General features: G+C 29.1%; 1 protein-coding gene across 4 annotated transcripts in view; it reads right to left on the reverse strand.

Moving 5' to 3' along the window:
• LOC145259085 (uncharacterized) overlaps positions 1-16,488 on the reverse strand; it is a 128,116-nt gene that overhangs the window by 17,085 nt on the left and 94,543 nt on the right. For all 4 annotated transcript variants that reach the window (XM_080116726.1, XM_080116725.1, XM_080116727.1 and 1 more), the window contains exons 21-22: positions 8,313-8,485; positions 3,564-3,772 (exon numbers count right to left, since the gene is read on the reverse strand). In XM_080116726.1, coding sequence (XP_079972852.1) covers positions 3,564-3,772; positions 8,313-8,485 — 382 coding nt within the window. The remainder of the gene's footprint in view (positions 1-3,563; positions 3,773-8,312; positions 8,486-16,488) is intronic.

Here is a 16,488-nt window from a genome sequence, read left to right on the forward strand (position 1 = left end):
TATTTATTTATTTTGTTTATTTATCTTGTTTATTTATTTTATTTATTTATTTATTTTGTTTATTTATTTATTTTGTTTATTTATTTTGCTTATTTATCTTGTTTATTTATTTATTTTGTTTATTTATTTATTTTGCTTATTTATTTATTTTGTTTATTTATTTATTTTGTTTATTTATCTTGTTTATTTATTTATTTTATTTATTTATTTATTTATTTTGCTTATTTATCTTGTTTATTTATTTATTTTGTTTATTTATTTATTTTGTTTATTTATTTATTTTGCTTATTTATTTATTTTGTTTATTTATCTTGTTTATTTGTTTATTTTATTTATTTATTTATTTTGTTTATTTATTTATTTTGTTTATTTATTTATTTTGTTTATTTATCTTGTTTATTTATTTATTTTGTTTATTTATTTATTTTGTTTATTTATTTTGTTTATTTATTTATTTTGTTTATTTATTTTGTTTATTTATTTTGTTTATTTATTTATTTTGTTTATTTATTTATTTTGTTTATTTATTTATTTTGTTCATTTATTTATTTTGTTCATTTATTTATTTTGTTCACTTATTTATTTTGTTTATTTATTTATTTTGTTTATTTATTTATTTTGTTTATTTATTTTGTTTATTTATTTATTTTGTTTATTTATTTATTTTGTTTATTTATTTATTTTGTTTATTTATTTATTTTGTTTATTTATTTATTTTGTTTATTTATTTATTTTGTTTATTTATTTATTTTGTTTATTTATTTTGTTTGTTTATTTATTTTGTTTGTTTATTTATTTTGTTTGTTTATTTATTTTGTTTGTTTATTTATTTTGTTTGTTTATTTATTTTGTTTATTTATTTATTTTGTTTATTTATTTATTTTGTTTATTTATTTATTTTGTTTATTTATTTTGTTTATTTATTTATTTTGTTTATTTATTTATTTTGTTTATTTATTTATTTTGTTTATTTATTTATTTTGTTTATTTATTTTGTTTATTTATTTATTTTGTTTATTTATTTATTTTGTTTATTTATTTATTTTGTTTATTTATTTATTTTGTTTATTTATTTATTTTGTTTATTTATTTATTTTGTTTATTTATTTATTTTGTTTATTTATTTATTTTGTTCATTTATTTATTTTGTTCATTTATTTATTTTGTTCATTTATTTTGTTTATTTATTTATTTTGTTTATTTATTTTGTTTATTTATTTATTTTGTTTATTTATTTATTTTGTTTATTTATTTATTTTGTTTATTTATTTATTTTGTTTATTTATTTATTTTGTTTATTTATTTATTTTGTTTATTTATTTTGTTTGTTTATTTATTTTGTTTGTTTATTTATTTTGTTTGTTTATTTATTTTGTTTATTTATTTATTTTGTTTATTTATTTATTTTGTTTATTTATTTTGTTTATTTATTTATTTATTTTGTTTATTTATTTTGTTTATTTATTTATTTTGTTTATTTATTTTGTTTATTTATTTATTTTGTTTATTTATTTATTTTGTTTATTTATTTATTTTGTTTATTTATTTTGTTCATTTATTTATTTTGTTTATTTATTTTGTTTATTTATTTATTTTGTTTATTTATTTATTTTGTTTATTTATTTATTTTGTTTATTTATTTATTTTGTTTATTTATTTATTTTGTTTATTTATTTATTTTGTTTATTTATTTATTTTGTTTATTTATTTATTTTGTTTATTTATTTTATTTATTTATTTTATTTATTTATTTTATTTATTTATTTTGTTTATTTATTTTGTTTATATATTTTGTTTATATATTTTGTTCATTTATTTTCGGACTGTTATCCTCATCTTCATAGTTGTTGTTTCGTGATGTTTTTGGCCAACTATTCCTCTGGTCTTCGTCACATGGTAAACCAGCGACGGGATAGGAATGCTGAGTCTTAACTGTATCCTCAATAATTACTGCCTTTCATAATTTTCAATCTGACGCCAGATCTCCAGCTTTTTTGTGTTGCAATAAAAGTTGCCCCGACTTGGCTTGGGTATTGGTTGGTTGGTTGTTTTTGTTTTACGGCATATCAACCCTTTTCGGGTTATTTAATGCTGAATCCAAAGATTTTGAAAGAAAATTTTTTAATAAAATATATTTGTTGTTTTTTAAGTCGGTTTCTATTTAACCCATAGTTGGGACCCTAACAGGTACTACCACTCCGGGTCAGAGTGGACCTGGGAACAATGGTAATTAAAGGGTAGCTCCACATTCCGCAAGCCTGCAAGCTGGGGCCTCACCACTGGATATAGTTTAAGGTCATATCCAGGACAATAGTTTGGGTATTGGAGACAAAATTGTGCTAGCGGACGTGCAGATTTTAATGGAGAAAAGCTTCTTTCTTAGAACTGCACGCCTGTGGAACTCTGTTCCGTCTGCCTGCTTCCCACCGGACTACAACTTGGATGTCTTCAAGTCCAATGTTAACAAATTCCTAATGAACCGCCCCCTTAAGTAAACACTTGATCAAATCTCCACACTAACGTAATGCACTTGCAATAACCCTTATCCCTGAGTGGCTTCCGGGCCTTGATAAGTGGTGATCACTGTAAAAAAAAGACAGTATTGGTCGAACACTTCTAACCTTTTGAGATCGGTAAATTCATGCCCTCAGTTGTCGACAAAGAGTTCATCCATAAAGCAATTCCCACCACTTCTCTACAGAATTGGAAAAGGTGATATCGTCGGCAATTCAACTACAGATCAAATGATCCCATGTTCAAGCCCGGGTGTGCCTCACCATTTTATTTTAATTTTTTCTTATTAAAAAGTTAAATTTACGATAAAAGAAGAGGTACCATTTAAAGTCTCCACAAATCATTTCTTCGGTTGCATATTCTAAAACTAAACATTAATCAGAAATGACTTTTCCAGGGCATTCATCATCAATCCTAAATATTAGCTGATGTGGTACTGTAAAAAAACCCAGACGGAATCTGATGAAAAACATTAATATTTTTTATTTATCTTTTTTTTTTTTTTTGGTGAATTTGTCCACCAGGCAAATTATTCCTCGTGATATCTAATAATCAATAGAGGATTGATTCTATAATAATACATATGCAATCTGCATGAATTAAAATATGTTTAAGCATACTGTATGACCGGGCAACGCTGAGTATCCTGCTATACAAGGGGCGTTCTAAACGTAATGCCTCCTATTCTTTTTATTCCATACAAATTGCAGTGTGATGATGACTGAACTTATGCATTCATGGCCTTAAAATTTCATTTCTCTGTTGAATATATTGACAGTGTAAGACTAAGAAAATAATCCTTGTTATGGATAAAAAAAAAAAGTAGTTGCATCTTTACAATTCCCCGGAGTTGCGTTGGTTTTAGCATCCTAAATTTTCGTATAAAAGAAAGAAACAAATCTTTTAGTAAAATTGGAGTTATCCCCCCTTAGATGAATGACGAGTTCTACAAAAGTACCAATTCCCATACATTGGCTTGTTCAATTACCCAGATGGACAGTAACGGTTGCCCCCCCCCACTTCATCCCCCCCGGTCATGCAACACTTACTTGTTCCTTGTCAGTAACATCAGTCTTGACCGCAATCACAAGTCCAGGTCCATCCTCTTTCAATCGGGTGCATAATTCCTGTAGTTTGTCAAGTCTTCGAGCAGCTAATGCCACATTGGCACCTGCCTTGACCAGAGCTTCACCAATGGCCGCACCAATTCCACTGGATGCACCAGTTATTACAACAACTTTGCCGTGAAGACTTGTGTCTACAAGGGAAAAATAAGATAAAAAGGAATCATAGATAAGCGTGTAAACAAATGGTAATTATGCAGTATAAGAACTGTGCTATCATCCGGGTGGTTTCCGGAAAACACCAAAAGGTGCCAAAACACGGACTGCCTTAACTCTGATACTAAAAATACAAAGAAAACATTTCTTGCTGTCATTGGTTTATCATTTTAAAAAATCTTAATACAGGGTGTTCCAAAAGTCTTTGACACATTTCAAGTCCTCATATCTGCTTAATTATTAGTGAAAGTAAGATGAAACTGGTGCCATTTTAAAGCTAAATACATTAAGTTTTTTTAAGGTTTTTGATTTTTTTTAATTTCTTTTCAGATCCAGTAATAACTTTCATTCAACAAGAAAAGGCGTTTTGTGTGCTTGAATTTGCAAAAAACTGAATCATGGACACTAATTCACCGTGCATTTCACAAAAAAAACAGCCACCAGAAAAGAAGTCCATAGCTAAGAGAACAGGATTCCCCTCAACTTCAGAAGATGTGGTTGACCAACGCAATGCTGGTACGCATTTGGCAGCTTGATGTGTGACGTGTAAACATTTAAAGCCACCTATAAAGGGATGTATTATGAATTACATTTAAATATTAATTTGAATATAGACTCCTTTATAATTAAAAATAAATTAATAAAATGCAACACTCAAGAAGAACACCAATAAATAGCAATCAACTCGAACACGGCATTTATATACAAGGTATTCGAAAAGTCTTGGACACATTTCAAGTCTTCATATCTGCTTAACTATGGATGGTACTAAGATGAATGTGGTGCCATTTTAAAGCTAAATGCGTTAAGTTTTTGTTTTTTAAATTTATTTATTTATTGTTCTTTTATTTCTTTTCAAATCCAGTAATAACGTTCACTCAACCAAAAAAAAGGCGTTTTGTGTGATTGAAGTTGCAAAAACTGAATCATGGACACTTGTTCAACGTACATTTCACAAAACATTTGAAAAACAGCCACCAGAAAAGACGTCCATAAAGTAAATTCATGGCAGATGGGTGTTTATGGGTGTTTATGCTTAGCTAAGAGGACGGGATGCCCCTGGTACGCATTTGGCAAGAATTGGACTATCAGCTTGTTGTGTGTCGTGTGATTAATGGTACTCCCATTGAACATCTTTGAAGATTCCATGAAAAACCGGAGATTACAAGCTTTCTGAATGTACCAGATGCATTTTTATATTTTTAATAGTTTGAGATGATATTCAATGTCAAAATGTTCACAAGGCGTTTGGAACACCATGTATTTGAAAAGAAAAAAAAAAATCAAAATAATCCCCTCCAAAAAAAATATCCAAAAATAAAATACATAAATAAAAATTTTTTTAAAAATAAATAAAATAAAATAAAAGAAATTTCTTTTGAATTTTTTTTATTCAAAAAAAATTGTTTAAATCAAAAAACAAAAAAATTTTTAAATCAAAAAACAAAAAAAAATTGTCTAAATCAAAAAACAAAAAAAAATTGTCTAAATCAAAAAACAAAAAAAAATTGTCTAAATCAAAAAACAAAAAAAAATTGTCTAAATCAAAAAACAAAAAAAAATTGTCTAAATCAAAAAACAAAAAAAAATTGTCTAAATCAAAAAACAAAAAAAATTTTTAAATCAAAAAACAAAATTTTTTTTAAAATCAATCAGAAAAAATTTTTTTTAAATAAAAAACAAAAAAAAAATTTAAATCAAAAAACAAAAAAAAATTTTAAATCAAAAAACAAAAAAATTTTTTAAATCAATCAGAAAAATTTTTTTTAAATAAAAAAAAACTTTATAAATCAATGAATGTTCAAAAACTGAATCATGGACACTTATTCACCGTGCATTTCACAAAAAAACAGCCACCAGAAAAGAAGTCCATAGCTAAGAGAACAGGATCCCCCTCAACTTCAGAAGATGTGGTTGACCAACGCAATGCTGGTACGCATTTGGCAAGAATTGGACTATCAGCTTGATGTGTGTCGTGTGATTAATGGTACTCCCATTGAATATCTTTGAACATTCCATGAAAAACCGGAGATTACAAGCTTTTTGAATGTACCAGATGCGTTTTTATATTTTTAATAGTTTGAGATGATATTCAATGTCAAAATGTTCACAAGATTTTTGGGACACCATGTATTTGAAAAAAAAAAAAAAAAAATCAAAATAAATAATCAAAAAAAAAAAAGAAATCAAAAAATAAATAAAATACATAAAAAAAAATTTTTTAAATAAATAAAATAAAAATTTAAAAATTTTTTCAAAATAAAAAAAAATTTTTTTTGGAATAAAAAAAATTTTTTTTAAATCAAAAAAAAAAAAAAAAATTTTAAATCAATCAGGAAAATTTTTTTTTAAATAAAAAAAAACTTTATAAATCAATAAGAAAAAAAAAATTTTAATTTAAAAAAATTGTTTTAAATCAATCAAAAAAAAAATAATAAATCCAAAAAACTAAATAAAAAACTAAATAATAATCAAATTTTGCTTTTGTTATTAGCCGTTCTTTAAAAAAATAAGGCAACATCCACATTCTATAGAGCATTCATCATCTTAGTCTCGTAAAGTTTTCCCTTGCTACAATCTTTTGTGTTCAGCTCTCAACTGTCCTGTGAGACCTGAGTAACAAACCACCTTCTTCGCAGTTTAAGTTCCTATTCGCGATGGCAGTAAAAACTCTGTCATCAATTGTTCTTATTGTTCCAAAGCATTGCGACCATCGTAATTAAATCTGAATTGTTCAGTTCTTTGTACTACTTTAATTACAACCACGCCTTAAAAAAAAAAAAAAAAAAAAAACATTCACTAACTAAAATATAATGACCGATCCCTCTTTGTCCATTTGTCTTAAAATAACTGCCACACCTTGCTTAATAATACCACTTCAGCCTTCATTTGTGAACAAATTCCCATTTCTTTTGTAAACCTATCCTTTTTCTTTTCTCTCCTACTTTTTAGCACCTGGGGGAGAGGGGGTCAAGTCTAACTCACACCTCAACTCTTGACAGTTGCCAAAAATCACCCTTAACCATCACCAACCAAACACTGTCACAAAACACTAATCTCTGTAAACCACTCCCTCACCGTCATAAAGCTAATGGCTTCTTCGAATTACCCAGATGGACAATAAGGTTAGTTTTGACCATAATAACAAGTCCAGGTCCGTGCCATTTGCCAACATTTAATCGAAAATCCAGTTTGTGCTAATGCATAGAAAATGGACTGTTTTAAAATCTTACATCGGGCTGACTCAAAATCATTTGGATTCAGTGCTGATTATTTCATGCAGTCCCTCTCTTTGTCAACAGGAATTTATTAAATCATTAAACTTGCTCAGAAATATATTTTAATCATTCCAATACCCATTTTATATAATTGTATATCTATTATTTGTACATACATTCTATATAATTGTATATCTATTATTTTACACAAACTCCCATTTGTTTTTTTTTTGTTTGTTTTTTTGTTTTTTTTTTACTCACTCATATATCCTGAGTATTTGCTCTTTCATGACAGTTTAATTCATGTTTTGCTTTTCGGTATACCAACGATTAACTTCTGATGAGTTTGTTGGCGAAAGGAGCCCCCTAGGGTTTTTCAGTGTATTCTTTTTAAAGCGCTATAAAACTAATTGTCAATCCTAAAGTACCCGCAAACCAAATCTAAATATATCTCAGGTCCATTGTTCGATCACTGTTACAGTCACTGCCACACCCTTACTATTCAATCTCATATCAAATTTCTTTTGTCTACCTTCCTACCTATTGGTACTGATAAACCCTATTTCCTTTTTTTTTTCTCCTACTTTCTAGGATTTGTCGGTTGGTGTGGCACCTATAGTATCACGTTTCCCTGACTGCAGAAGTTTAAAATGTAATGTGAACAGACATCTTGCTGCTCAACTCCCTATCTAAAGAGTTCCTGAAATCATGTCCCTACTTCACAGTAACATCTTACATCTCACTGGCAATTTGAATATGAATAAACAAAGAAAGACTTTTTTTTTCACTAAACATATGGCAAACTTGAGTAAAAAAAAAAGTCCAGCAAATTATTTGCAACTCAACATATTTTTTCTCCAAAAAAAACAAGCCATATATGCAAGGTCCCTTGCATCGATTGAAAAATTTACTTTCACCATGATTAATGTTTGTGCAAAATTTTTTTTAAAATCCAAGGTGTGGTTATTGAGAAAAGTACAAACAGGAGTGAATTACTAGGTCCAATCCGACCTTTTGTTAGGGGACCAATAAAAAATTCCGTTCAAAATTTTGTGCACGTTCTGAATTCAAATACTTATTTGTAACGCAAAATAACAAACCAAGCATACACGGTCTTCCTCACCATGAATGAAAAATTTACTTTCACCATAACTAATATTTGTGCAAAAATTCAAAAAAAATCCAAAGCATAGTTATTGAGAAAAGTGTGAACAAACAAATGAATAATAATTAATTAAAAAAACAATTAACAATTAAAGAAACTAATTAAAAAACAATTAATTAAAAACAGTTCACTTACTTGCTACACTCATTCTGGACGGTGTAGGGAAGATTCCTTGTCTCGACAATTTGCCAAAATACACCCTCAAAAGAGCTGAATCAGTTTCAGGATACGTTAGATCAAAATTCTTTAGGATTTCTTGTAAATGGGAATTGGTATACGTGCTTAGTTTTGAGAAGAAATGGATATCTCTGAAATTTAAAATGAAAAAATAAATTTTTAAAAAAATGGACTTTAAGAAAAAATATAGTTTTTAGTCATGCCGTCGGTCGGTCCGTCGGTCTGTCCGTAACACTTGTGCTTGGCTTTTTTGCCAAGATCAAAGTGTAGTATCTGTTCTGGCAGATACTGCAAGCAAAGACCATATGTGGGGGTAACCCCACATATCAGACCTTGGTCAATGTAGGGGCAACCCTTCATACCAACAGTTACTATCCAGCTCCCATTTCCCACCCATCAGGAGCTGGTCCCCTTTTCCCTCCCTCCTCCCTCTCTCTCCACATTAAAAACCCCTTCATACCAATTGTCACTATCCAGCTCCCCTACTCCCCGGGGAGTTGGTCCCCATTTCCCCTTCACTCCTCACATTAAAAATCGACCTTGTGCCTAATTTGCTGGGTAGGGGAGCAAATAAATACCCTTTTCTTGACCTTTTAGCCAAGATCAAAGTGTTGCATCTGTTCTTACTACATGCTATACTTATGTTTGTAACTTTGTGATATAAAGTGGGGGATCACTTTTCTGTATTAATTTAATGTAAAATGATCACCCACTTTACAACCAGTCAGTCTCAAAGCCATTCAAATCATTCTCCAGATCATTCAAGTTGTTTTTGAAGGATTCCAGTTATTTTTAAGCATTCAAGTCATTCTTAAGGTCATTCAATTCATCCTTAAGTTCATTAAAGTCATTCTAAGTCATTTACTTTTTATTTATTTAAGTCATTTCAGCCCATTTTTCGGTCATTTTAGTTTATCTTTAAGAATTTCATGTCAATCCTACATTCACGCATTCATTCATTACACGAGAGCATGTGACTAATGGCTATCGGCCTTGTTTTTTTTAGATCCATAAATTGTCAATCAAAATAAGATATTCGAATTCTTCAGATTACTGTTCTTATATCGAGTGTTTGATTTGAATCCACATGAAAAAAAGCCACAAGTTTCAACTGAACCTACATAAGGCACATTTCAATTGAATCCACACAAAGGCACAAATTTCAACGGATTCCACATAAAGACACGAGTTTTGATGGAATCTACATAAAAAGGCACAAGTTTCAATCCATATAAAAAGCAGTTTCAATTGAATTTGCATAAAAGGGACAAGTTTTAATCGTATTCACATAAAAAAGGCACAAGTTTGAATTGAATTCATGTCATATGGATCAAATTAAGGCACAAGTTTAACTTGAATCCATATAAAAAAAGGCACGGATAAAACCAGATCTAATATTCAAATTAACGAAATTAAAAAAATGACTATAAAAAAAAGGATCATTATTTTTCCAACAAAGATAAATAATCCAATAGACAAAAAAAAAAAAAAACAGAAAAAAATTCAACTGATTGTCAATTGGTGAGAAGGGAAATAAAATTTGATCAAAATTGTTTTTGAATTTCTGATTTTTTGAGATGAGGATTGATTATGCGTATTATTTGGATTCTTCGGACTACTGCTCTCATCTTGAGTGTTAGATTCACATTTGGATATATTATTATTTTCAGCATGACAAGTTAGTAATACTGTTTTTGCTTAAAACGATATATTTTTTTTTTAAATCGATTATTCGACTGTATCTTAAGAAACAACAAATTAATAATGGAAACAGGTTTTGAAGGCAATTAGCAAAAATTGAGTTTTGCTAAATTGGTCTAAGATTTTCAAAGTTTTCAGGAAATAATTACCTCCCTTGTTACAATTCAAACTCTCCTTCTTAGGTAAAGAATAACAGGTTATTCAAAATGGCCGCCCATTTGGACAACTTGTTACTCTTAATATTTAAAGTGTACTTTTCCCAATTGATTTTAATTCAAAAAGATTCATCATGTGATAATATTTAACAAAAAAAAAAAAAAAGTTCTCCTGTAGGAGACGTCTCCCCGAACTGCTTTCACTTTTGCTCGCTCACATGCTCCTATTCTAAATTCGTAGCAGTGAGCCGATATCAGTGCACTTCTTTTTTTTTTTTTTTTTACCAAAATAGTCATTAACAATGTTTTTTTTGTTTTTCAAGTTTAACATATTTAAAACTGATATAAATTATTGCACAGTAAAAAAAATTAAATTAAAACAAAAATCATTTTCTAATTCAAATTATTTAATTAAATAAAAATTCCAGTAATCAAGAAAAAAAAAAATGGAATTTTATTTGATTAAATAATTCAAAATAAAAAAAAAAAAATTATTTTTGTTGGTCCCCCACCCTAACCCTAACTCCCCCCCCCCGACAAAGGAGCGATTGGACCTAGTAATTCACTCCCAGTCATCCATTCTTTTGTTCGCACTTTTTTCAATAAACATGCTTAGAAATTTTTTTTAAATTTTGCACAAACATTAGTCATGATTGAAGCAAATTTTTGCAAGACAGATTTTCCAGGATAACTCTGGTTGCCCCCTAAAGGGGGCATTACAGGGATAAAAATTTTCCTATAATCGTTCATCCGGTCGCACTTTTCTCAATAACCACGCCTTGAATTTTTTTTTTTTTTTAATTTTGCACAAACATTAGTCATGGTGAAAGTAAATTTTTCACTCATGGAGAAGGACCTTACATACTCGGCTTGTTTTAATTTGATTAGTTTTATTGTGCAATAATTTATATCAGTTGATTATTAAATTTTAAAATACTATGGAAAAAATAGCTTTAAGTTAAATTCGTTTTTTTACAATATTTTTGTTTATTAAATTAAGTAATTTGCTATAATACGTTTTTAAATTTCGTAATCAAGTAAAAACAAAAAAAAAATGGAATTTTAATTGGTTAAATAATTCGAAATTTAAAAAAAAAAAGGGGGGGCGCTTCTACACTATCAGAACAAAATTTCGGAAATCATAAAACTGAATTTCACATGAAAACAACGGTATCTACGTATTCCTCGTATTTTTAAGATGATTATATCCAAAAATTACGAAAATCGATAAGATAAAAAATTATTAGAAAAAATAAAAAATAGGATTTGATGAAAACGTTCATTAAGACACAGGAGAGTTCAAAAGGGAGATAATTTCCCGTCTTGATTTAAAGATGGCGGCAATTTTTCAGCTGCTAACGCGATTAAAGTTGTTTTTTTAATAATTCAATAATATTCAGGTAATTTGGAAGCTACCATTGTAACTTATTAGAATTTTAAACAGATTAATTGAAACCATTTTGTTTTGTTATCTGAAAACTCCATTTATCGACTACAAAATATCGTCCCAATTCTGTAGAAGTGTCGAAAAAATGATTTTTGCTTTAATATAATTATTTTTATTGCGCAATAATTTATATCAGTTTGAAATATGTTAAATATTTTTTTTTTAAATGGTAGAAAATAAATAAATATGCTTCGAATTCGGAACACGGGCATGTAAGTGAGAACAATCAGCACGGATCAATAAGTGCATGAGTACCCAACTTTGTTACATTAAAAAAAAAAAAAAAAAAAATCGCAGTTTGGTCGAGTTGAACAACTCACACACCCTCTGTAATTTTTTTTACCGATAGTTTCATTAAATTCTTTTGCTGGATTTTCATTGATTACACACTAATCTAATAGATTATTAAAAAAAAAAAAAAAAAAAAATTATAATTATTTCGACATTTGGAAGAGGTGCTCACTTTTTAGTTACAACGTTCTGGTAAACCGGTCACCCATTTTGTAACCATCGATATTTTTTTTTTTTCTCTCATAATCTGATAGATTAGTGTGTAAACAATATAAATCCAGCGAAAGATTTAATTAAAACTATCGGTGAAAAAAAATTTTTTTTTTTTTTTTAATGTTTTGATTTAATAAAATATTGTTGCTGCAGCTGCATAGAGCGTCCTAAATTACGAGATGAAAAAAAATGAATGAATCTTTTAGTAAAAGAGAGTTGTCTCCCTCTGCCCGGTGAACGATTGTAAAACAACGACTTTTTTTATTATTATTAATAATAATAATAATAAATTGTTAGGTGAAAGTACAGAATAGTTACAAAATGGCAACACCCTCCCGATATTAAGAAATAAATAACGTTATTATTTCAGCACGATAACAAAAATGCACAAGTACCCAAATCAAACTTTTATCAAGAATCCGCTGATGAGTTTTAAAATAAATAAAAAATAAACACACGACTTGAATGAAGCAAAATAAATAATTACAAATGAAATTATTTTCAAAATAAAAAAAAAGGTTAAGAAAAAAAATAAATTAACGAAATAAAAAAAAAATCATCGTTTAAAAAGAAAAAAAATTGTTACCATGTAAAAATGAAGTGTGGAAAAAAAAAACTATTGTTCGTTTAAGGTACTTTCTTATCAAGGGAGATAATTTAACTTTGACCCGCCAAAGCTAAACTGCCCCTTTCCGGTATTTATAAATTTTTGTGTGCGTGTGTATATGCATGTGTGTGTGTGTGTGTGTGTGCGCACGCGCGTGGTCGTGCGTATGTATGTATGTATGTATGTATGTGTGTATGTATGCGTGTGTGTATGTATGTATATGTGTGTGCGTGTGTGTATGTATGTGTTTGTGTATGTGTTTATGTATATGTGTGTGCGTGTGTGTTTCTGTATGTGTACGTCTTTTTTTTTTTTTCATTTTCTTTCTTTGAAGATTGTAATGCTAGGTATGGGGTAGCCAAACAAGCTACCATTATTGCCCTGCCTTTTTTTATATTGAAACCAACCGAGAGCTCTTTTTAGTATCCTTGTTGTGACTTTAAGTGCAATTGTCTGGATTACTCTTGCACTTGGTTCACCAGGAATATTAGTTTGGTAGGACTTCAGGTTCTTCTTCGTAAGCCCTGTAGCACCTATCTCAATAAAAACGATCGTACAATTTATTGATTTTGTTTGTTCTTCCTTTCAAACCGATTTTCAATTCAACAATTATGAATCATTTTACTCAATAGTAAAATAGCTCTAGGATATCTATGCCTATCGAGCTTATTATATATCTACATTACAACGAGCACTGTTTTCTTTTAATTGTATTAATGTATTTACTAATACATTAAAATAAACTCTGCTCTTTAGACTCTTGTTCTAATACCCTTAATATATATATATATTATATATCTTTATATATATTATATATATATTATATATATATATATATATATATATATATATATATATATATATATATATATATATATATATATATTATATAAAGGGGGTTAGAACAGTAGTCTAAAGAGCAGAGTGTATTTTAATGTGATAGTAAAATTACTGATTTAATTAAAATACAAGAAAAGAACAGTGCTCGTTGTAATTCATATATATATATATATATTGAAATTCAAAATGGCATAATGGAAACCTATTCAATTTCGGATTTTAATCTTGTCAAATCACACTTTATTTCTTTTTGACGGATTGATTGTTGCTATTTCTTCTGATGATTTAAGGGCATAATAGATTCACTGATTGATATAATAATTAAGTGATTGATTTTGCACTACGAAACAGATACTGTCAAGAATTGTAAAAGTCAACTGAATTAAAGGAATAAATTATAAGATGGATAACATCATGAATTTTGGAATATAACTTTTTGTCATTTATTCATTCATTTTTATTTTATTTTTTTTATAATAGTTTTCCTTTGGTTCAAACGTGCTGAACCAAAGATAAACTATTATAAAAAAAATAAAATAAAAATAAATAAATACATAAATAAATTAGAAATAAAAATAAAGAAATGAATAAAAAAAACACTAACCATATTAAATTAAAATGCTCTGTACAAGTTCCGGGCAATTGTTTGCCGCGATACTGTTACTGTTTACAACAGCACGTTTGAACCAAAGTCAAATAAATATCTGACAAAAAGATCTTTCTCAAAATATTATATAACACAGATATACCACCAGACCGACTTTCCCAGGTAACCACGATGCAAATATAAATATAATGTGTATAAGAAATATATGAATATGTACACATGTATTCGGAAGTTGTATTAATAACACTTTCTCACCTGCTTCAGCTTGTGTCTTTCCGTTACCTCTACTTTGAATTAGGTTGTACCCTCTTTATTTTGGTTTTCTTCTTTATGTGGTGGATATTTGAAGAAGCACCAAAACATATTTTAGAATTTACATCCTTGGAACATTATCGGACTGGATAGCATTGTTTAGGGCGGTTAGTAACATTTTCTCTTATGCTAAGGAAGATAAATTATGTGTTTTTAAAGGGGGTGTGGGTGAAAAAACTCTCTTAACCTACCACTAATCCAAAGTCCAAGTGGCAAGGCCTACCTAAAAAAAAATTCTGTTTAACTGCTTTAAAACTGCTAGCTTTTGTATCTAAATTTCACATAACTGATCCCTCATTTTTATACAAGTGTTGAACCAGATAGCATTTTAGAGTGGCTAAGCAGTACTTTCTTTCTTTTTTTTTTTTTTGCTAAAGGAAATAATTTTTATGCGTTTTTAAGGGTGTAGGGCAAAAATAAACTACCTTAACCCTACCATTAACCCTAAGTTTGAATAGCAAGACTCCACTTCTAAAAACGCCCTACCTTTCCTACCCCACCCTACTCTACCCTACCCCACTCTACCCTACCCTAGTCCTCCTAAAATCTAGTTAACTGTCCTAAAACTCTATCAGATTTGAAAATTATTAGAAATGAGTAACAATTTTACTTTAATATGTGAAACCAATTCCCTACTCTAAATTATAAAATTTATTTATTTTAGAGGTATAGATACTGGTGTGAGAAGTTTTGTATCACGGTAAAGGGATCCCACCATGGAATGATAGAATAATACCCTCAACAAAAACGGTCTTCTCATGACGACGAGCGGTTCTACGCATGCGTCAGATGACGTCATGACCTGATTTACTTCAAATAGTTGAAAAACTGAACAAATTTCATGTACGTCGCGTTAGGTCAGTCGATTAGCGCGTTGGTTCGTTATCTAAACGTTTTTGGTTCGAATCGTGGTGTGAGATGTCTTCTTTTTTTTTTTTTTTCGATTTTTTAAATTTAAATATTGATCCAATGTTATTCAAGCCATTTTTCACGTAACGTTCGTTTTTCTGTTTCTTTTTTTTACTTCGTTTATCCACCACCGACCACACACCCAAAAACATCTGGGTACCCACCGATTTTTTAAATTTTAATATCGGAACAGGCTTATTTAAGCCATTTTTCACGTAACGTTCGTTTTTCTGTTTTCATTGTTCGTTTGCCTTACATTAGGTTTTTTTTTCGATATTTTGATTACCCCCCCCCACTTAATTAAAACGTTGTTTTCTTTTTTTACTTCATTTATAACAAACAAACCTACGTTGTCGTCGTCATAACGCTCGATGACTTCCGGACGCGCACCTGTCAATTTGGTTCTTACTTAAATAAATTCAAACACCTTTCACTAACTCATTCTGGCTGGCCGATTTTATTTTCAAACTTCGCCTCAGGGCTTCGGGTTCGATCCTACACCCCCCCCCCCCGGGTTCTTTTTTATTTAACACTACACACACCTACAAACACCCGGGCAACGCCAGGTACCCCCGCTAGTCTATAATATAAATCTCACCTGTCTGTTTAAATGTATGTATGTATGTATTGAATCCAATAGTATAATTCGAAAGTCTTACAAATCGATATCAACACATGGGAAGAACTTACTCTGCAAAAACTGAAGTGGCGAAAGCTTGTACGTGAAAGTTGTGATGCTCTAGAGAAAAGAAAGCAGACCCACAGCAATATGAAGCGAGAGCTTCGCAAAGGTTTAATTGATGGTCTTAAGTATGACACACAGAGCTGGAAATACCACACTTGTGAACGAATGCTTTTGTCAAAAGCTGGCTTCGTCAACCACCTTAAGTCACACAAAACTCCTGTTCATGTCAACTTTGCACCTATTAGTCCGAAATAAACGATCTGTTTAACATGCAGCAAAGTTTGCAAGTCTACTGCTGCTTTGAGAAGACGTGATGGTTCATATGCATACCTGTCAGCCTCCAGAGGAAGTTAACTCAGTGGAAATT

The sequence above is a fragment of the Euprymna scolopes genome, chromosome 34 (assembly GCF_053919585.1).
Source record: "Euprymna scolopes isolate OS-2025 chromosome 34, ASM5391958v1, whole genome shotgun sequence".
Taxonomy (NCBI): domain Eukaryota; kingdom Metazoa; phylum Mollusca; class Cephalopoda; order Sepiida; family Sepiolidae; genus Euprymna; species Euprymna scolopes.